Source organism: Trachinotus anak, unplaced genomic scaffold, assembly GCF_046630095.1.
Source record: "Trachinotus anak isolate AG129_WGS33_773 ecotype Australia unplaced genomic scaffold, CSIRO_AGI_Tana_v1 ptg000028l, whole genome shotgun sequence".
Taxonomy (NCBI): domain Eukaryota; kingdom Metazoa; phylum Chordata; class Actinopteri; order Carangiformes; family Carangidae; genus Trachinotus; species Trachinotus anak.
Window position 1 is genome coordinate 18,918,415 of NW_027273879.1, and position 21,407 is coordinate 18,939,821.

The 21,407-nt window shown below is 42.7% G+C and overlaps 4 protein-coding genes across 9 annotated transcripts; 1 reads left to right on the forward strand and 3 right to left on the reverse strand.

The window, feature by feature from the left end:
* Positions 1-1,215: 1,215 nt before the first annotated feature.
* LOC139611843 (growth arrest and DNA damage-inducible protein GADD45 gamma-like) lies at positions 1,216-3,355 on the reverse strand. Of its 2 annotated transcripts, XR_011686366.1 has the most exons (4): positions 2,569-3,355; positions 2,254-2,461; positions 1,543-2,137; positions 1,216-1,470 (listed from the first exon to the last, which is right to left on the reverse strand). XR_011686366.1 is itself a non-coding variant. In XM_071466782.1 (3 exons), exons 1-3 carry the CDS (start codon positions 2,667-2,669, stop codon positions 2,024-2,026), a joined length of 423 nt encoding a protein of 140 aa, XP_071322883.1. In that variant the 5' UTR covers positions 2,670-3,355; the 3' UTR covers positions 1,216-2,023. The 2 variants fall into 2 exon arrangements, 1 of the variants encoding a protein (XP_071322883.1); XM_071466782.1 differs by having other exon boundaries at positions 1,216-2,137.
* Positions 3,356-6,284: 2,929 nt separating this feature from the next.
* On the forward strand, positions 6,285-8,012 carry LOC139611315 (growth arrest and DNA damage-inducible protein GADD45 gamma-like). Its single transcript, XM_071465883.1, has 3 exons — positions 6,285-6,650; positions 6,768-6,975; positions 7,092-8,012. The coding sequence occupies exons 1-3, from the start codon at positions 6,508-6,510 to the stop codon at positions 7,203-7,205; spliced, it is 465 nt and encodes a 154-aa protein (XP_071321984.1). The 5' UTR covers positions 6,285-6,507; the 3' UTR covers positions 7,206-8,012.
* Positions 8,013-8,667: 655 nt separating this feature from the next.
* Positions 8,668-14,697, reverse strand: nim1kb (NIM1 serine/threonine protein kinase). Of its 3 annotated transcripts, none has more exons than XM_071465879.1 (4): positions 13,971-14,697; positions 12,517-12,792; positions 11,255-11,523; positions 8,668-10,136 (listed from the first exon to the last, which is right to left on the reverse strand). In XM_071465879.1, exons 2-4 carry the CDS (start codon positions 12,788-12,790, stop codon positions 9,378-9,380), a joined length of 1,302 nt encoding a protein of 433 aa, XP_071321980.1. In that variant the 5' UTR covers positions 12,791-12,792; positions 13,971-14,697; the 3' UTR covers positions 8,668-9,377. The 3 variants fall into 3 exon arrangements, with proteins under 3 accessions (XP_071321980.1, XP_071321979.1, XP_071321977.1); XM_071465878.1 differs by having other exon boundaries at positions 13,313-14,697; XM_071465876.1 differs by having other exon boundaries at positions 12,517-14,697.
* A 147-nt stretch (positions 14,698-14,844) lies between these two features.
* On the reverse strand, positions 14,845-21,291 carry LOC139611314 (coiled-coil domain-containing protein 152). 3 transcript variants are annotated; one of them, XM_071465880.1, is made up of 9 exons: positions 20,851-21,291; positions 20,311-20,450; positions 19,752-19,857; positions 19,121-19,189; positions 18,767-18,831; positions 17,244-17,379; positions 16,788-16,915; positions 16,229-16,339; positions 14,845-15,407 (listed from the first exon to the last, which is right to left on the reverse strand). In XM_071465880.1, exons 2-9 carry the CDS (start codon positions 20,395-20,397, stop codon positions 15,282-15,284), a joined length of 828 nt encoding a protein of 275 aa, XP_071321981.1. In that variant the 5' UTR covers positions 20,398-20,450; positions 20,851-21,291; the 3' UTR covers positions 14,845-15,281. The 3 variants fall into 3 exon arrangements, with proteins under 3 accessions (XP_071321981.1, XP_071321982.1, XP_071321983.1); XM_071465881.1 differs by lacking the exon at positions 20,311-20,450; XM_071465882.1 differs by lacking the exons at positions 20,311-20,450; positions 20,851-21,291 and adding an exon at positions 20,647-20,669.
* Between the last annotated feature and the right edge of the window lie 116 nt (positions 21,292-21,407).

The window sequence follows — 21,407 nt, forward strand, 5'->3', positions numbered from 1 at the left end:
CTGCAGCAGCTTGACTCTGGACAGTCATTTTAGAAAGCTTTACCTGCTTTATGTGTATGTAAGTATTCGCTATGCTAGGCTTAAAACAGTCTTTGAACGAAGCTCAAAGCTGTGTCAAGCTAATGTTGCTAAAGCTAATGAAATGTTGGAGAATACTCTTATTTGCTTTCTTGCTGGAAGGCAAATCAAAATGAATGTTACCACTTTCATATGTGCTAAATGTGCAGCAGGTGGTTAACTTAGCCACAAAAATACAACTTGCTATTTTTACGAATGGGTTTTTATACAAATTATATAAACAAGATGTAATGTGCTGATCAGTGCGCTTCAGAAGAGCTGGAGTGGAGTTTGTTATCTTCAGATAGAACCATGTTTGCTCTGTTTGCTCTTTTTTGCAGACATGAGCACTGTAACAATCTTCTCATTGAACTCTTGGCAAGAAAGTAGAAATTTCCCAAAATGTTGAGCTGTTCCTTTAATATTAGACCTATAATGCAGAGTACTTAACCCAACTTTATCCACAAACTGATATAAATTAGTTGCTGATGGCAAAGTTAAAGTTTTCCAAACAGATTTTTGTGCTCCATTCAACCAGGAAGGTTTCATGCTGATAAAAGCGGAGAAGGATTTTCAATTTCTGAGGTGCAGCGTCTGAAGAGACACTGATGAAGGTCATGAAACAGGTTGATCTCACAGTAATGATGGCTGCAAGGAAGACACACCTGTCAGTCACATGTTGTACGGCCTTGGGATGACATCTACTTCAATTACAAAAATGCCACATTGAGGCTGAGAGAAATGAAAACTGTCGATCAACACAGCCCCCACCTCACTCACCATCTACACACATCACCCAGACAGAAATCAGTACAATCCTCATCTAAAAATAAAATCCCTTTTCTTTTAATAGGCCTAACTGTGTTGTTCATTTTTGTTTCTCACATAGATAGAACATACCTTATGCACAAGCATCAAAGACATGACATTTTTGATGCTGTTTTGAGTTGCTGATATTGCAGATGAATTACAGTTGAGTTTGTCCAGACTCAGATTTCAAAGTGCTGGAAACTTTAAACGAAAACCCCTGAAAGAGCTCAGAAAGTCAAAAAGACAGGAGCAGATTTGCCAAAGAAAAGGTTTATATGGGTCTTAATTTGTGCTTCAAGTGAATTACATCTCAGGTGAAAAGGTCAAAGAACAGTCAGAGAGTAAAACTGGATTCAAATATTTTATTTCAAACTTTCATCCTACACAAAAATCAGATGTACAGTGAACAAGTTATTTCATTTGACAAAGAGGAAAAAAAATAGAGCTGAAGTGAAACCTTCAGGAAGTACTATATTTTCAGTTTTAGTTTTTTCTGTATTTTTTACTTTCAAGATTCAAGCAAAGCTCAGGTTCACACAATTTTTTTTTCATTTAAACACTTTTTGTATTTTTTGTCTCAAAGTTAAATATCTAAAGTGAAACCTTTAGTTATCCTTTTCCAATAGTTTTTTAAGAATTTTTTTTTTTGTCATTGTTAAATTTCTAAAGTGAAACCTTTAGAGAATTAAGACAATTCTGGAAAGTGGGAAACATTTGCAACTGTTGTCATGTTGCTCAGCAAAGAGGACAACTTTAAAAAGTCCCTTTTCAAGAAGGCCTCTTTCTCAGCACCGCTTCTTCTCCTACTGCGCATGCTTCAACGTGCGACATTTGCTCTGTGGGACCACAGGACGCAGAACTCGCTTCTCCTTCCTCTCCAAACCTCATCCGCACAAAGAATGAGGGTCGATGTGTCGCTCTTGTGGCATGCCTGACCTCGTTCACATAAAGAATGAGAGTCATCTTGGCATGGACGGGACAAGAGGCGACGGTTCACGGGGGCCCTCCTCGGGCCGGCGCCGTGCTGCCTGGACGGGAATCCTCCTCAGGAGTATCCAGGGATGAGCAGAAACAGGGTCATCCTGTTCATCAGGATGAGTATTTCCAGGAAAGAAGCTTCACAGCATCTGATCAAGAGAGGAGCCCAGGGCCCAGATCAACGCTCGGGGAGGCTGATCTCAGGAACCCAGTCGTTCAGACGGCGGCTCTCCTCACAGAACAGGTGCAGCTTCTCCAGAGCAGGGTCCTCCCAAGACCCGTCAGCTGGGTTCTGTTCAAACAGGAAGAGGAGGGAGGATTTAGTCACATGCCTCTTTGAAAAACAGCATCACAGAGAAACATCTGATTCTAAAGTAAAACCACACGACTTCACTGAGGCCTACATACCGTGATGAGGACGCAGTGAGCGTCTTCGAGCTGCTCCCCCTTGTCACCAACGATCTCAGCCAGGCGCTGCATGTCGCTCACTCTGACGATGCTGATGTCGTTGTCGAAGCAGAAGGACTGGATGAGGGTGAAGTGGATCTGGAGAGCGATGTCACACTCGAACTCCTCATCCGTGGCCAGGACGCAGAAGGACACACTGTCCGGGTCACTGTGGACAAAGCAAAGACTCCTGTTAGCCACAGCTCTCACATGCTGATGAAGCTGAGTCATCAGAGAATATGTCTCAGTCATGTTGGAGTCATGTTTAGTACTTACTCAGTCATAATTTTAGCGCTCTCATAGACTCCAACAGTGAGTCGGTCCTCGCTCTGAGCACAGTGCAGAGCTTCCTTCAGAGATTTTCCAGGAGACTGCATGATCACGCTTGTATCTCACAGTTGAGCTGATGTGGTCAGAAAGTCCAGAGAAGAGTGTTTGTGCTGCCTCCCAGAATCTGCCAGCATTTATACCGCAGACCCGGCACACGCTCACTCCCTGATTGGCTGCTGGAGGCACAAAGGCTACAACAGGCCTGCAGCCCCCGCCCCACCCTCAGGGACGCGTGCCTATAGAAAGTCTTAGAAAGTCGGGGGCAGCTTTGGTTGAAAGGATCAGATGTAGAAACTCTCTGACCTTTAAATGATTCTTTGAGCTTACAGGAATAATGAAACCACACAGGAAGACCAGACTGCTGTCGTCAAAGTCCTCAAAGTTCAGGATGAATTAGAAGCGACCAATAACTCCCATTCAAACTCTTAGAGGACAGTGGGGTTTGCATGTTAACATCTACAGTATTTTATATTATACAACAATTTGCAAGCCATCACCTGCAGTGCTGCAGGTTTTAAATATAGCTGCTTTTGTTTTTCAGACTGTACGGAAAATGCATGGAAACCACTGGAACCCTGGAGCAGTGCAAATACATGAAACCTTGAAGAAATTCTACATTTTCTCTTTTGTTATTGTCCTTTCATTTTGTGCCATATTTCAAAATTCAGGTCAGATTTTAAAATGCTGTTTTCTCTACTCAGTCAGCCATTGGTTTCCATTCATTATTGTGCAATATGAGTTGTGCAATCCATAACACATCTGTATTCATTCTGGTCAACACTGAACTAATGAATAAAGACTTGATTTTCACTGTGACTGAACACATGCTTCAAACAAGTTTCAAAAGACTGCAGATTTTCATTTTGTGTGGAAATGAATGGAGGTCAATGGATGACTGCAGTGTAAACTCTGACCTTGAATCTTGAAATATGCACAAAAAAAGAAAACAAAGCACAAACTGTACATCAAAAGAAATTACTCGTTCACTGTAATGTTTTTTTTTTCTGTAAAACCTTCAGAATAAAAGAATTCAATCTTGTTCTCTGTCTGTAGTTTAAGATGAACGTTTGTTACACTAAGCCTCATGCTGACCTCTTCTTCTCAAACCTGCACAAATCTGGTTTCCTCCTTTATTTTATCTGCGACTGTCCCTGTAGGAAAACCAGAATATTTAAAAGGGAGCACACATCTGAGAATGGCCAGCAGATATGTAGTAGGCATGAGTGTCTACTCAAGAAGCTGAAACTAGAGAATGTATCTGATGAGGTGAGTGTTCTGCAGAGGCAGTGCTGTAATAGAAATGAAACCTCTGTAATGAAGAGCGGACTGCTTGATCTCCACTGATAAACACAGCCTCTGATGCTGACGTCACACAGACTTTAGAGCTCGTGACTAATTCAACTGTCTCAACTGTTGTTTTGTGGATGGGGCAGTGGCACGCGCCGGGCCTCACTTGAGGCGCGTGGCCTGTGGGGATGCCTGCGTGCTCTCTCTCTCTCTCTCTCTGCATCATTCTCCATGGCAACTGAGAGATACCATCTGTCCCGGGGGGGGGGGGGGGGGGGGGGTAGAGGAAGTCGGGCAGCACCTGCTGGGGGCGTGATGGCCGCTGCTTTTCACTCCGCTGCAAATATGATTCATAAATCTTCAGGTTATAATCAAGAGCCAAATGCAGAGGTTTGGCAAAATGTGTAACTTGCGTTTGACTTAGGTTTGTAGAGTGTTTGCTGTTTTAGCTCAGAAACACCTTCGATTGATTTGATCGATAAACAGCCAGTAATTGTTGAACCGTTTCTAAAGACTACCTGCTAAAATATTTTCCTAAAGCCCGGCTCCTATCAGCTGTAACACACACACAAGAGGAACTCTGACTTGTCCTCCAGCTTTAGACGCTGCCGCCCTCACAGAGAGGTTCAGGGCCTCACAGAGAGGTTCAGGGCCTCAGGTCGCCAGAGAACAGCTCTGACCACCAACAGCTGTGGCGCGCTGCCGTCTGGCAGATGTGCTGCAGCAACAATGGGCCGGGATCGATTTCCACTCGCCTGCCCCGTGGCCATGCGAGCTGATCCCTCCTAACACAGCCCGGTGTCCGGTCCTCCATCAGCTGGGTCCAAGTCAAGCTTTAGCCTCTCGATCAGCTGACGTGCTGATGGCTCTGCAGCTGAAAGCGAGGCAGACATAAACTCATGATTTTGTTGATGCAATAATCTTCAGATAAGAGATTTGTTTTCTGGCAAAACACGCGTTCAGCATTCTTGCCCGTGTTTACAGCTCAAACTGAAGGTGATTTTTATCTGTCCTCACTCACGTACTCTGGAGATAAGACTTGTCATTGTGCAAGTTTAGACCATAAGCTCTGCTCTTTGGCATTCTAATTTAATCAAAACTCAGACAACAGACTGGCGAATGTGGAGACTTGCTGACAAAAGCTCGGAGCGCCCTGGGGTCGGGGTTGACCTGGGTTTAGGAGAGAAAGAGGAGGAGGGAGGTGGGGGTCCCTCATAGCGACAGTTCTCCATCTGCCGCTCTGCCTTCCGCAGAACAATAGCGCTGAATCAATCACCGCCAACCTGTGTCTCCTGCTGCACCTCCTCTCCACTCCAGCCGCCCCCCTGCACTGTTTACGCAGCAGTGGCAGCAGGCCTGACCCGATGCGAGATGTGTTTTGAATTATTCTGCAGCTTAAGTATGAACACATAAGCTCCAGCTGATGTAGGCTATGGGTGGAAGAGGCAGAATAGACCCGTGCGTAAAAGTTTTGTGGTGCGTAAAAGTGACAAAGAGTAAATACAAAGTTGCATGATCGGTTTATTTAAAGCCACAGATAAACGTAATCAGTGCATATGAAAACAGGTCTGCTAAAGAGAAAAAAAGCAGGAAGAAATGGGGAGAAATCAGTGGACATGATGCGTAAAAGTGATCGGGAAACAGCAGCGAGTTGCAAGTCGTCCTGCAGAATTCAGTCCGTGTGGCCCCTGAACTCCCCAGAGTAAATAAATAGAAACCGAGCAAGGATTTTCTGGACAGCTGATGGCCACGTGGTGCGCGTGGGCCAGCACGCACAGCGTTCTGGCACGCGCTGTTCATTTGCATTTGTATGGGGGGCCATGATAATGGGGGGGCTTCTGTGCGCACAATGAGGCCGATTTATGGCCAGCCCCTAGTCCACAGATGGCATCATCCACCTGCCCTTTCTCTCTGCTGCTGCTCCGGGAGAGAGAAGGGGGGGGGGGGGGGGGGGGGCTTCACACTTTCTCCATGTTGTGGCTGAAATACTATCAGCAAAAGTACAACATGCAAAAAAAAAAACATCACAGAGAGTTTGTTGAGTTTTCTGTCAGTGAAATTCATATTTAGGCTGATGCTTTTTAAAATGTGTGGAATATTGGTCTTTAATGGTCTGAAAATAGTTTCTGCTTTGTGCACGTTTAAAGTTCATGTCATGCACGTAAAATGTAGAAGAACTTTTAGGGAAATATTATAAATGCAGCTGGTGTCCACCATGTAACTCTGCAAGTACAATCACCTGCTGTGTTTTCTTGTATTTGCAGCAAAGCGTTGCAGAGTGATTCAACTTTTCTTTTTAAAGAAGCTATTTTTAGTTTCAGGCCAGGCTACTGCGGGGGAGGGGGGGGTGGGGGCGTGCGTGGCTCGATGACCCCCATCAATCTGCCACGAGCCGGAGTGTGACAATAGCATTATCATACCAATACACCATTCAGCTCTCAGCCAATCAGAGCGCAGCGCTTTCACTGCGCCGCACGGGCTGCAGAGTATAAAAGAGGGAGGCTGCAGTTCTGGAGTCACTCTACTCCCACTCCGGATTTACTCTCAGATCCAACTCTCTGAAGCTCTCCCCTTTTTCGGAATATCTTCATCATCATCATGACTCTTGAGGAGGTTCTGATCCAGAAACCCACCGAGCGAGCCCAGTGCACCGGCACGGCCCTGGAGGAGGTGCTGGTGTCTGCTAAAGACAACGACTCCCTCACCGTGGGCGTCTACGAGTGCGCAAAAGTCATGAATCTGTAAGTATGAGACTCAGCTGAAGAGAGAAAGTTCAGATGCTCAGATAGACTCAGATACTTCGGGTTATGTGATGGATGAAATCTCATGAGCTTTTTCTCTTTGTTGTGTCTCCACAGTGACCCGGACAGTGTGTCCTTCTGCGTCCTGGCCACGGATGAGGAGTTCGAGTGTGACATCGCTCTCCAGATCCACTTCACCCTCATCCAGTCCTTCTGCTTCGACAACGACATCAGCATCGTCAGAGTGAGCGACATGCAGCGCCTGGCTGAGATCGTTGGTGACAAGGCGGAGCAGCTCGAAGACGCTCACTGCGTCCTCATCACGGTATGTAGGCCTCAGTGAAGTCGTGTGGTTTTACTTTAGAATCAGATGTTTCTCTGTGATGCTGTTTTTCAAAGAGGCATGTGACTAAATCCTCCCTCCTCTTCCTGTTTGAACAGAACCCAGCTGACGGGTCTTGGGAGGACCCTGCTCTGGAGAAGCTGCACCTGTTCTGTGAGGAGAGCCGCCGTCTGAACGACTGGGTTCCTGAGATCAGCCTCCCCGAGCGTTGATCTGGGCCCTGGGCTCCTCTCTTGATCAGATGCTGTGAAGCTTCTTTCCTGGAAATACTCATCCTGATGAACAGGATGACCCTGTTTCTGCTCATCCCTGGATACTCCTGAGGAGGATTCCCGTCCAGGCAGCACGGCGCCGGCCCGAGGAGGGCCCCCGTGAACCGTCGCCTCTTGTCCCGTCCATGCCAAGATGACTCTCATTCTTTATGTGAACGAGGTCAGGCATGCCACAAGAGCGACACATCGACCCTCATTCTTTGTGCGGATGAGGTTTGGAGAGGAAGGAGAAGCGAGTTCTGCGTCCTGTGGTCCCACAGAGCAAATGTCGCACGTTGAAGCATGCGCAGTAGGAGAAGAAGCGGTGCTGAGAAAGAGGCCTTCTTGAAAAGGGACTTTTTAAAGTTGTCCTCTTTGCTGAGCAACATGACAACAGTTGCAAATGTTTCCCACTTTCCAGAATTGTCTTAATTCTCTAAAGGTTTCACTTTAGAAATTTAACAATGACAAAAAAAAATATTCTAAAACAAAAAAAGAAAAAAAAACTTAAAAAAAAAAGTCTTTTCTCTAAAGGTTTCACTTTAGAAAATGGGTTAATTAAGTTAATGTTAAAAATAGGAGAAGTTGTAAAATTATCTTATACACACTTCATTATGTAATGAAGAAAGAAATGTTTTAAAAAAAGTGAAAATTTGACATAAGATATTCTGATCCTGTTGGAACAATGTTGGAAACAAACTAATTTATACTAACAGTTTCACTTCAGAAATTGTAAGTGGAAAATGCTTAATAAAATACTAAAGATGATATATTGGTCTTATGTGTTTTCACTTTCTCTTGAAAACCTGGGCTTCATACTTTGCAAGTGTGTGTGTTGTGTGTGTTTGGGTGCAGGAGGTGGTGCGGGGTCAGGGAGGGGGGGGAGTGGTTATGAAACTAACAAAAGTTTAAAACTCAGCAAAATTAGCATGGAAGGCGCTAAGGCCTGTCATCTGCTCACTGTTGTCCTCGTAGTAAAATAAAAATAAAAAACCTCTGCGGTCCCTCCCCCTGCAGACCTCATCTGCATGTGTATGGCGCAGCGCACAATAGCGGGGCTCCGGGCCTGTCAGCTCCAGCGCTCCGCACAGAGCGCCTATTGTCTGGCCTGCAGATGTCTCTGCAGCCACGCCGCGCCATCTGCCGCTTCCTGCAGGTGGGGGTCGGGCAGGGCAGGGCAGGGCTGGGAGGAGCCGGGGGTTAGTCGGTTTCCATTGCCAGAGGGGGCAGTCGGGTTGGGTCTGACTGGTTTGGGCCGGTTGTGGAGGGGGTCCTGAGTATCATCTGGTGTCCTGCCAGCTGCTGTCGGGACTATTATTTACTCGCAGGCACTTAGTGAAACTTTGGTAAACAGGACACAAAGAGCAGCAGCAGCACCACCACCACCTGCCCTGCATCTCAACAATGAAATCCGAGTGACACATCACTTGTTTTCACCAGTTTATTTCTCTTTTCATAAACAATAAGAGTCCGGAGACAGAGCTGGTTTAAGTTGGTGTTAGCTTTCTGCTTTCTCTTTAAGAAACATTTCCTAAAACTGTGTGCTCAAAAGAAAAGGCCAAAGTCATGTGCACAATATAAAATTTTACATGAAGGAGTTAATGCTTTAGGGAAAAGCTGAAATGGTTATTTCTCATTATGTTTCCAACATTTTATAGAATAAACCAATGGTTCTAAACATGAGGGTTGGGCCCCACACTGGGCCCCATGAAGACTGCTTAAAATTAAAGGGATCACAAATAAAAAAAGGATTGGAATCATTGGACCAAACGATTAATCAATTAACCAGAAGGTCATAATGAGCAGATTAACAGCCATAGGTACTGTATATTGTCTTGCTGCAGTAGTTGATGCAGGTTTTAAATACAGGATGAATCTAAATTCACCGTTTCTACAAGGAGCAACAATACAGATCACAACTATTACTTTTGTTTTATTTCATTAGGCACTTTCACTCACAGGTTAGGCTATATCAAAATGCTGCAGTAGAAGGAGTAAAATTAAATTATCAAAAAAAATATTTGTCTGTAAAAACTACACAATGGAAAATTTTAAAAAATCACCACTTCTACTGGGTCTTTGTTGGTATAAAAGTCTGTATAAAATCTGTGCTGAAGCCGCAGTAGCAGTCTGTTATGAAAGCACACAGAACTTGGAGGTGTGTCTGAGGCCCCTGTAGGCCCGCAGGCCCTCTCTCTTGGGATCCCTCACCATCCCTCGGACCACAGGGGGGCAGTCGCTGCCCCTCCTCTGCTGGGCTTTGTGCAGCAGGATTCGATAAACACCAGTGAAGGGGTTGCGGCTGTCTTTGGGCTGATTATTCCGAAGGTGCTCTACGGTGAAGCCAAGCTCCTCCAGTGAGCTCCTGACCTCCTCCACCATCTCGTCCAGGTCCCCGCTCTCCGAGTCCAGCAGGCTCTGCAGAGGGCTTACTGGTTCAGGAGCCACCAATGACCAGGGAAACTCAACAGGTAAGAGCCAATCGCAGCCCATCATCTGGTCGACTGCGTAGCGCTCGGTGGGGACTGCTTTCAAAATGCCCTTGATGAGCTTCTGGCAGGGGCCCGGCACCCAGGGGGGGACGCTGTAGGCGCCTTCGATGATGCAGCGCCGCAGCTTGCCCATGGTGTCGGCGCGGAATGGCATGGTGCCGGTCACCATGAAGAAAAGCAGGACCCCCATGGCCCACACGTCCACTGGGGGCCCCAGGTAGGACTCGTCCCTGAAGAGCTCTGGGGCAGCGTAGGGCGGAGAGCCGCAGAAGGTGTCGAGGGCGTCGTTGCGGTTTGAAATTTGCGTACTGAATCCAAAGTCAGCCACCTTCACACAGTCGCTGCTTGTGAACAGAACGTTCTCCGCCTTCAGGTCCCGGTGGATGATGTTAATGTTGTGCTGCAGAGCAAAGCACACATTTGGTCTGAAACTGAGATTGTAGATTATCTGTGGCTGTTGTTTTTGGTGTAACCTAGACTGTAATTTAACAGTGTTCGCCAACATTTCTATTAGTTGTGAGAACATTTTACTTATCAGCTAAACTGTTGAGATTCTGGGCTGCTCAGGACGTCGCTGCTGTATAATAATACTCAAACTTTAAAAACAATGTAATCAAAACAGTTGGAAGTGAAAACAAATGAGAATGACCCTGAAAGGTTTGTCATAATTGGACATTGCTTTGTAAACCTCCTTGTGTGCTGCTGCAGTAAGCAGTGTAGACCAAAGAAGTTTTAAGATAACTGGGTCCAAGTGTGTACTGGTTTAAAACCATAAAAACTTCTCATGTTGCTGGCTGTACATGGACACAGTTCCTTTCATCAATGAAGCCCCATCACAGAAATAAGACCAAGATTGTTGACTGTAAGGATACGAGTTTCCCTGAGCTTCCTGTGTTGGTGCTGAGGTTGAATAAACATGTTCTTGATTGTACAAAGATCATATTGTTATTGATGATCTCATCAAACTCCTAGTAAGATGGCAGACAAGCCAACATGTTGGAGAATGACTTTAAGGGACAGAGACCATGTCGAAGAGGAACAACCTGACCTAAATGTTCTCCTTTCCTCTTCAAGACAATATCACTTCAGTGGCTCAGTTCCATTGAAGTGTCCCAGTGAGTGAGTATGGACAATATCAGGGTCCTGACAACCTGCACACTAAGATGGAATGGAGCCATAATCAGTGTTATTTATTACACCTATGCTTGTCCTGCTTTGACACGTCTAAACACGTCTACTGTGAAAAAGGTCTATTGTATCTCCAGTATGTTTTGCACTCGTCCTGCACACAGTGTGAGGATGTTGTCAATATCTCTGGCAACACATGGTCAGTCATGGCAAAATAACTATCATATAAAAAATATTTTTTACTGTTTTCAAATAATTTTTTCTTCCTCATTTTTGTAACGAAGATGTTTTCTTAAAAATTGCTAAAGTTATTGCTGTCTAAGTCAGTTGTGATTTAGAAATCAGGGTAAATCAATAAAATCAAAAAACAAACTGAATCTAGTCACTGACCATGTATTTGATGGCAGAGAGGATCTGGGCGAAGATGATCTTGCTGCTGTTGTCAGAAAATTTCCCCTCGTTGCAGATCCTGTTGTGCAGGTCTCCTCCTCCTGCGTACTCCAGCACCAGGTAGAGGCGGCTCGGCGTCTCCACCACCTCGTACAGACGGACCACGTTGGGGTGCTGCAGGTTCTCCATGCTGCTAATCTCCCTGGAGAGCAGACGCTGGGCCTGAACGTCCAGCCTCATCTTATCCAGGATCTTCAGGGCCACTTTGTCTATGTGAGGGACAGATGATAGAACAACAGGCGGGTGGTCAACAGCGTGTTGCTACTCTGGACTTGTGCACATCAGAAGCTTAAAGTGGAGCAGAAACTTTATCATGACAGTCTTTGAGTTGATTAATCTTTTCTAAACATTAGCTGCTTCAAGTTTCTTAAGTCTGAGGATTTTTCCTCTTTCACTTTACTGTGAACTGAAGACTGGGTGTGTGGATTTTTGATAGGTTAAGTATAAGTATATAAGTAGAATTAAGACATCTCTGTCATTATTTCAGTGCTGGACCAATTAGTTGATTAATCAGTTATAATCAATTGTCAACAATTTGTTAACATTAAATCATTTATCAAGCAAAAATGCCAAACCGGTTCCATCTTCTGAAATGTGAGGATTTGCTGTTTCTCTATTTTTTATTATGGGACATTAAATGTCTGTGTGTTTTTGGACTGTTGTTCAGACTTGAGGAAAACATCTGGGCTCATTATGTAAACTCATAATGAACATAGTGGTTAGTTGAAGCTCTACATTACTTTGGACATTTCATTTGAAAATATAAGTTGTATATTAACTAATACTGAAAAGAGCAGTTTGCTACCTGACCCAATATCTGGTTTCATGTCAGACTTGAGACCATTTGTTGTGTTAAGTTTCAGATGCTTGGGTTTGGTCATTTTTAAATGAACTTTCTTCAGAAATTCAGAATGGTCTTTTCTCTCTGCATCTGTGTGTCTAGTAGATGCACATTAACCAAAATTGAGACAGTGCTGTTTATTCCCTTTCTTAAGATATCCTCAAGGCATTCTGGGTAACTCATTTTACGGAGCATAGTTGGTTTTGGGTTACTCCTAATCGTCATGTGATTGCATTATCATGAAAAGGTCACAGGCAAAAGTGAAGCGTTGAAATAGGACTCCAGCTGGTCAGAGGTGCTTTGCTGTTTGGATAAGTTTACTTTCCCTGCAGTCAGGCATCACACATGTCCACACATCTACCTTTAGTCAGAGCGTGGAACGCCAGTTTGACCCTGGAGAAGGTCCCAAAACCGATCTCCCCACGGACCTTGTAGAAGCCCACTCTGCGGCCTATGATCAGCTCCTTGATGGTCTTCTCATCCTTGCACATGTCAGTTGTGAGCTTCTGCAGGGGGGTGAGGCGCAGCGGGGCCTCGGCCTCCTCATCCTCGGGGCCAACGTCGGAGCTGTCTGTCAGGCTGTAGAGGCTGTGGTGGAGCCTGGTGCTTGCGAATTGGTACTGGCCTCCAGGCATCTCTATAGCAGGCCAGAGATATGGTCATCTTCAAAAACATGATGGTGGCATTGTGTCATTACCAGCTCGTGGTTTCTAGAGCTAGAGCTGAACCAGCTTAACAGGAAATACTTCAGTTAGAAGTTTAAATTTGGCTTGTCAGATCAGATGCCTCACAGTCATTGTCAAAAGCATCTGCCCAATGGATCTAACTCATTAACATATCATCATTTGCTTCCCCATTAAGCTGAGGAAGCAAACCTTTAAATGTCTGAAACAAGTTATTTGCTCTATGAAGCCCCAATTATTACGATTTAATTTTTTCCAAATTAACCACTTGAAGTCTAACTTTCCTGATATTTCCTGATGTAATATTCTGCTGATGCTTCACTGAAGCCAAATCACTATCAATGTATTAAGTACATGCAATGTTTTGTACATATTTTACCATAAATTTCCTGATGATGGGAAACATGTAACCCTGAAACCGCTGCAAAAACAGGAGAAATCTGACAAAATAAAAATAGATTCTCATCTCCTTACCAAGTTTCCAAATTGGTGCTCTGCATCAAAACACAGCCATGGAGTCCATTGCAAGTAACAAAATTTAAAAAGAAGTGCTTCCTTTGGCCCAGTAGGATCCAGAAAAATTACTATTCCTCACACATGCTGCAATCTGACTCAGTTTGTGCCAAAACATCTCAAAAGAGTCTCATCCTGCTGAGCAGAACGCTGCCATCCCTCTTTCCTCTCTAACAGTCTACTGTACACTGATGGCCAGCGACACAGGAGGGGAAGGGGCATGTATGTTTGAGCTATCACTTAAACAGACGGCCAGTCTGAGCTTCCCTGGCCACACCCCTCGCCGCTCACCTCTTGCTTTCTAAAGCCTCTCCTCCTCAGTGAGGAACGAAGGATTAAGGTGGTGTCATGAACTCTAATCCTGTTTTAATTTGGGTCTGCCCCAATCCCATCAAATCGTTAACAGTGATTCAGGGCGGCAAAAATTAGGCCAAAAACACGCAACTGATGACGATTGAGTGCATGCATTTGTATCCACTGTAGGCCTATGTGGATGGGTCAGGATGCATTGGATTGCAGGTTTAGGAAAACACACCTGTGTGAGAGAAATGGCTGTGTTGTGCAGCTAAGGTTGATCTCCTGGTGTTTGCAAAGATGAAATGTTATGCAACAGTATTACCCAATGTTCCTGTAGAGATTAGCTCTCTGTCCCCCTTAGACACAGAACAGATAAAGAGATTACACAGCACAAGGTCAATGCTTCACCAGGAGCAGCATCATCATTCAGGTGTGTTGTCCCTGTGAGCAGCAGTGGGGGGACAGCAGGGAGACACTATGATCAAAAGACATCGAGACATTACCACAGCACAACCGCTTCTACTGTCTTTTACGAGATTGTTTGTGTTACAGCTGGATCGATGCATGACTGATACTTACAGATAATTTTAGCTTATCACAGAAAAGGTTAATTTAATTAATGAGTATAAGAAGAGTACCTTGGTGGATTTTGTTGCCTCTGGTCAGAGCCAGACTAGCTGTTTCCACCAGTTTCCAGTCTTTATGCTAACCTAAGCTAACCAAACCAACTGCAGGCTACAGCTTCATATTCAGTGTACAATAACCTTCTTATCTAGTACGCGCAATACCTAAAATCTCAAAATGTTAAACAGCAATTTTTAAAATGTGAAACTCTCAAATATCAATACAGGCATCCAAAATTTAGAATCAATTGGGTTCTTTTGTGTAAAATAGTATGTAAACATAAACATATGCCAAGATCCTAAACATGGTGTCATAGTATTGAGCTCACATCAATAAAGTGGAAATACTTCTATCCAGAAAGACGACATTTATGTTATTATGTTATGCTGTTACAATAACTATGCTACTGAGAAAAGTAAATCACTGCAGACCTCTGCTTTCCTAAACATAAACAACAGGAAGTCATTGAACTCAAGTGACAGGAAGCAGACTTCAAAACTTCAAAACTTCAAGATTAATAGAAGATGAGTTTGACTTAAAGGAACCTGAAAACACAGGGCAATGAGTCAGAGTTAAATGATTTCTTCTTTCTTTGAATGAAAGGAGATAAACAGGTTTAATTCCTTGAATGGGGCTGAACTTCCAGCTATCTATACCTCTTCTACGTCGACACCTCCCCTTCCACCACCCCTTCCCTGCAGGCGTCTGATTGGATTAAAGCCTTAGACAGGAATACGGCCTGTGTTTAAATGTACTCTCTGCACACTAGTCACCTGCAAGCAGGGTGGTGAAACTGCAAGTCTAGTCACGTATGACAGTGCAGGCAGGGGAGTAAAATAAGAAAAACACAGAACAACTCTGAGGAATTCTGCTTTGCAATTAAACTGAAATACAAATCTATATATTTCAAAACCCTGCAGTTACTGCTGCCTCCAGGGAATCAGGAGGTTCATGCACCCGCAGAGCTGACAGGTCAACAGCTTGTTAGTGTCGTTAGCCTCTAAACAAACTAGATCTTCCTCCTCTTCAGGCGGTTGTCATTGAGGCTGGCACGCTGTTTCTCTTCCAGCTCTTTGATTCTGTGACGCAGAGCCCCAATCTCCTTGTTCTTTTCCTCCTGGAAGAACTGCAGCTTCTGAGGATACACACACACACACACACACTTAATTTAGACAGAGGTAATATAAACAAGACATGCACCACATTTCTCAGAACAACACAGCCAAGCTGACACTGATGACCTATAAAAATACCACCCACTGATTTTAAATGTCTCATTCAGTGATTCTTGTGAATGACTGCGGCCGGTAAACGATTTTCTTTATGCACAGACTATTTCAGTGTAGTGTGTTTTCTATTTAGTAATTGCTAATCAGATTCTTCTGTGGCTGAAACAATCTGTTTTCATGATCATTTAAGATTTCTGAAATAGTTTTGTGTCTAAAGTACCAGAAAATGGTGGAACAAAAACACATCACAATTTCCCAGACCTAAATGTGATGCCTGTAAATTGCTGTTCAGTTCACAACGTTTATAATAGAGAAAAACAGCAACTTCTCATAGGTCAAAATGTCCATTTGGGCTATTTTGCTTAGGCTTTTGACTTCCAGACAGATGAATAGCTGAGGGAGCGTGCTGGGACTGGCCTAGTATAACAGAAGAAGGGGACTAACAGTATGAAACATGTAGTCAAACCCAGTGGGAGTTTGGTCTGCTCTCGGCTGAAGTTTGCCTCCAAAGGACACGAACTTACAAACACAAAGCATCTTGCAGGATCGGTAACATCAGTTACACTCATGATTTTGTCCTCACTCCTGCAGAAATTGGTACTCATGAAATATGTTCCTGCACAGCAAGACAGTTTCACCACCACTTAATTTGTTTTTTGTTGTGTTAATTAAGTTCTATAATGAAAAACAGAGGGAGGACATTAAAGGTTCTGTTTGAGCTGCTCACCCTCTTGAAGACACTCTGAGGAAGAAGGTTGGAGCCATGTTGTTGTTGTTGCTGCTGCTGCTGTTGGCTCCACTGAGCTGTACTCTGAACTCTGGCTAACTTTGCACCAAACTGCCAAAACACACAAAGCAAAGCACCAATAAACTTTGTAAAGCTGAAAACCTGCCACTCAAGACCAAATGTCACGTTGTCCATACATGAAACTAGACATGACCCTCCTGCAGACAGACTGTTGACTCAACTCAGTTATTATATTTTCTACATCATGAAGAGAAAATAAAAAATTACAGACTCAGATTTTACTTATTAATCTTTAAAAAACTCTAAGAAACTCTTGTGTTTTAATTAAAAATTAAATCAAGAATTCCTCAGTTAAATACTGCAAGATTTTTAACACAAAGAGGGAACTTTTCATGTTTTTATACATGAATATGTATCTCAGAATCATGTAGAATATAATCATCACTAATACCTGTTAAAGTGTCCAAAGCTGACTGTATTAATGTTGGTAGTCAATGACAGCATCACTGTTGGAAATCAAGTGTAGCTTTTCATTTACCTCCATTTGTACCTTCAGCAGCTCGCTCTGCCTCTCCCTGTCCTGATCCTTCAGCCTCTTCTTCATCTCCTCCAGATCCACATCCTTTTCCTCCAGTAGTTTCTTTACTTCTGCATCTTTGGCTTCCACTGTCAGGAAATAAAGCGATAGACACCAACCAAACACAGGTTCATCTCTAACATATTTGTTTTATTTTTCTATATTTTGGCTTAATACGCTCTGCTCTGATGTTTCATAGAAAAACAGAAGTCCAATTAACGGTTGAATTTTGCAACATAGAAAAACAAAAAGTAAACAGCAAGAGATTCAGCAAGTTTTGTTTTTAACTACAACAAAACAATCACACAAGTTGGTAACAAGTGTATGTTTAGTTGTAATTGCAAGACTCCAAACACATCTGAGGTTGGCCAGAGGAACTGGACCGTGGAGTCATTGCAGTGATGTGTGAGGCCTTACACTGACTGAGACTCTCCCTTTGAGCCTGCTCCACCTCTCTCCTGCACTGCTGTCTCACAGCCTCTAGCTCCCTCTTGTGTCTCTCTTCTTCTGTTTTCATTTCACTGACCAGCCGCTGAACCTCAGCCTCTCCGTCCTGACGACAACACACAGGCCAACACACCACATCACTGACTGATGCTAGCGCTGGGTAAACAGTTAATCTTGCTACCTACTTGAATAGTTTTGGAAATCATCAAGGTGCTTTAAAATATTAGTAAGAAGGCACACTTATGGAGAGAGTCAGCTGATCATGCTGTAACTCAGTATCTATACGTTTGAAACCAGAAAAACTTGCTTACAGCTACTGATTTTTTCTCAACCTGACAAAACAAATAAAGACATCAGTGCTGTTTATTTACTTACATTCATATTAACCAAGCAAATTACATATTACAATCAAATCTGTCGTCAGAAACTAAGAATTAGAGGTGTGGCCTTAATTTTTGTAAGAATACACCACCAGCTTTGAAAATTATGAACTAAGACTGAGATAATACTTTAACCAAAATCAATAAATACACAAATAACAAAGTAAGTAAAATTTTAAGACCAAAAATAAGTTTAGTCTAATAAGTAAAAACACTTTTCTGTACACAACCTCAACTGTAAATAAAAATACAAATGTTATAAATGTTCATTTTTTCATTAATAGAGGACAAGAAGGTTTACGTCATGAGTAGTGACTGTTGAGCTTCCTGTCTGCACCAACAGCCGCCACCACTCAGGAGGTGGGGCAGCGAGTGTGTGACCTGCTAATCCCACAGGCACCAAGGCTGCTCATAAAGCTTAATATTACTGAGTGCATGGTAATAAGGACGAACAAATCAACATTTAAGTGAGTAAATCAACCAGAAGTGATCCTAGATAAATGTCTCAAAACATAATTAACATTTATATCATGCCATATAGACAACATTACCTCATCCCCACACCAGCTATGGGAATAGAAAACACACAACCTTCAATTAAAAGTCTCAATACATGGAAACACATCGAAGGCATTTTGACATGTCACAGCAGGAAAAGCGGAGGTGCAAATAATAAAGTGAACAAGACAATTCCTGGAGAAATGTTGTAATTTTGAATGTGCCTGCTGCTTGGTGAATATCAGTCTGCTGTCAGAAGCTGCTGGGTATTGGATGTTGGGGAGCACTGTGTTACAGACAGACGATGTGATGGTGGCATGAATCTAGGAGTACCTGAAGCATTGCTGGTGATATTAATGTATGTGTTTGTGTGTGGAAAACTGTATTAACCGTTCTACATCTGAGCCTCCGTTTGAAACTCTTATTTTAATGAACGGTGGTTAAATCCCATTCAGCTGACAGATATTGTGCATGTTGGCTCACTGTCATGATTTATTGGGACATTGTAACTTTATGAGTAACACCTGTGCTTTTCATACTATGACAAGTGAAAGTGTCTTCTGTGGAAGAAGGTCTGTTATATTAATACAGTCTGTCTCCTGCTTCTGTCCTCACCTCTGCTGCTCTCTGGTTCTGTCGTTCAAGGTCCACCACATCGTTCTTCAGTCTCTCGTTCTCCACTGCAACATGAACACTCTTAGAATTACTAAATGGATATCACTCAACAAAATACAAGAGATGTTTTCGCAACAACAACAACAGCAACTTCAATATATCTAGTAGCAGAAAAACTATTTACTTATTGTACATCTTATTTTTTTGTAAGTGCAGCTTCACTGTGGTGAGCACTTAAGAAACACTCCAATCATATTCTTTCTTCCTGACAAAGACTGTTGCAAGTACTTTAAATAATCTGGGATTTTGTTATAATTTTTACTATAAGTGTTCAGCTGGTTATTAGCTGGTTACCTCTGAGGTTGCACTGCTCCTGCAGAGTCTGCTGCAGTCTGTTCACTGTGACGAGAAGGCTGTCTCGCTCTGCAACAGGTTGATAAATAGAATTAGCAAGTTCTTGTGCATAGTTTGATTATTTTTAGGCGCCAAACATCTGTTCAAGTTCCTGTAAGACACAACTCAATGGGGGACAGGAAGTTTATAAAACTGTTTAATTTTTTTCAATTTATTGCTTGATTATCTGTGGTTAAAAACTTCCTTAACACTACCTGGAACTAAAACTTACCCTTCCAGTATTTGCTGTAAAAATAATAGTTAAATATCTGTGCAAATATTATTCAACCATCCGACACAGCACAGAATCATCATCATGTCACTGTTGCTGTCTTTTAATGTTGACTTGCATGACAATGTTTTAGAAATTAGTATTAATTAGTCTTCAGACTTTCCCCGGCTCCATGCACTTTGAAATAGGCTTTGACCAGTCTATAGCTTCAAGTGAACTTCAGAGGGGCAGAGAGTCAGGACGGTCATTTAGCAAAATCGCCAACAGAGGGAGACAAATAAACACCAAATCAGGCCCTAGAGGCTTGGAAAACAATCAATGTGAAATCCAAGTCTTTTACATGTATTGACAAAAACTCACCCTCAATCAGACTTTTCTCCTTGGTGAGATAGAATTTAATGAGTCTATTGGCATCCTCAAGCATGATCTCCAGCAAGTTGTTTCTGCCATTAACCTCTGTAATTTTCTGTTGGATACAAGTAAAGGGGAGTAGAAATACTCTCAACTTCAGACGCAGAGTGAATTCACATATCACAGTTTTAGTTCAGTATCTGTTGATGGGTTTTCATTGTATCCCAGTTACTGTTTTATGCTTTTTATTATATTTTGATGTTGCTACAATCTCCCACTATCTGTCTATCTATACTGAACAAAACTATAAATGCTTTTGTTTTCAGTCCCACTTTGATGAAATAAAAGATCATAGACGTTTTCTGTACACAGAGAAAACTTATTTCCCTTAAATTTTGTTCACAAATGTGTTTAAATCTGTGTTTGTGAGCGCTTGTCTTTGGCCAAGATAATCCATCCACCTGACAGGTGCTGCACAGCATGACCCTGATTACAGAGCATGATCATTGCACAGGTGTGCCCTGAGCTGGTCTCATTACGAGGTCACTTTAAAAATGAGCAGTTTTACCACACAGCATAAACGCCACAGATGTTGCAGTGGTTGAGAGAGCATGTACTTGGCATGTTTAATGTCCAACACAGCTGTTTTGGTCATTCCACCACCAGAGGCTATCTCCAGTTTCGTTTCTGAGAATTTGGAAACGATTTCTGTGAACGAAATTTGAGAGAAAGAAGCCTTTTGTGTGCTTAAGAAAAAATATTATATCTTTCATTTCAGCACATGAACAACAGAAATATATTGAGATAGAACATTAAACAAATACTGCGCTCAATATAGGCGTAAAGAAAATTAGCAAAAGGAAACAAACGCTAGTGATGTGAAGTAACTTTAAAAGTACATCACCCTCTGCGAAGGTTAATACTCCTAAAGCCGCCCTTTAATTACCTCTATGTAAAGACCTAGCGTTAATTTATGTCTCCTCGCCTCATACTTTTGACTCTTTAGCCTAATGAAGTGGCACAAAGTGAAAAACGGGCAATTAAATCAAATGGCACAGAAGACCATAATTAGCCGAGCAAATTATTGCGGGTACGCTAGCTAACTTACCTGTTCCAACTGAGCAAACTCCTCCATAAACTTGTCAAGATTAACACAGTTTAACTTTATCATGGCGCTGGCACAAGAAAGAGCAGATAACTGTAGCAAATAGTAAATAAATGACCGTATTACTGCCACTGTTTCATTAAAGGCGACATTAACGCTAAGCTAGATAAATCCTGCTTCGCTGCTAGCTAAGCCGACGCTGCTTAGCTGTTAGCATTAGCATACGGCTCCTGCACGGAGAAATCATTTATCTGTCATGAAGAGCGGGGTTGAGATTACATGGTCTGCTGAACATGTTAAGCAAGTTTAATATTTAAGTACTTTAGTATTTCCTTGTGTTGCACCTCATAACAATCCTTACAATATTGGCAATACTATGTAAAAATGTGCATTTCACAGAGGGATTTATGTAAATGTCCGTCAGTACATGGAGACATCTATGTATGTCATTAATGTATGATCCTTAGAGTTGTTTCACAATTACTAAACAGATCAAATTTGAGTGAATATGTACTTAATTTACATTTTATTGCAGGGCATGTATTTTCTAAATTATTTAC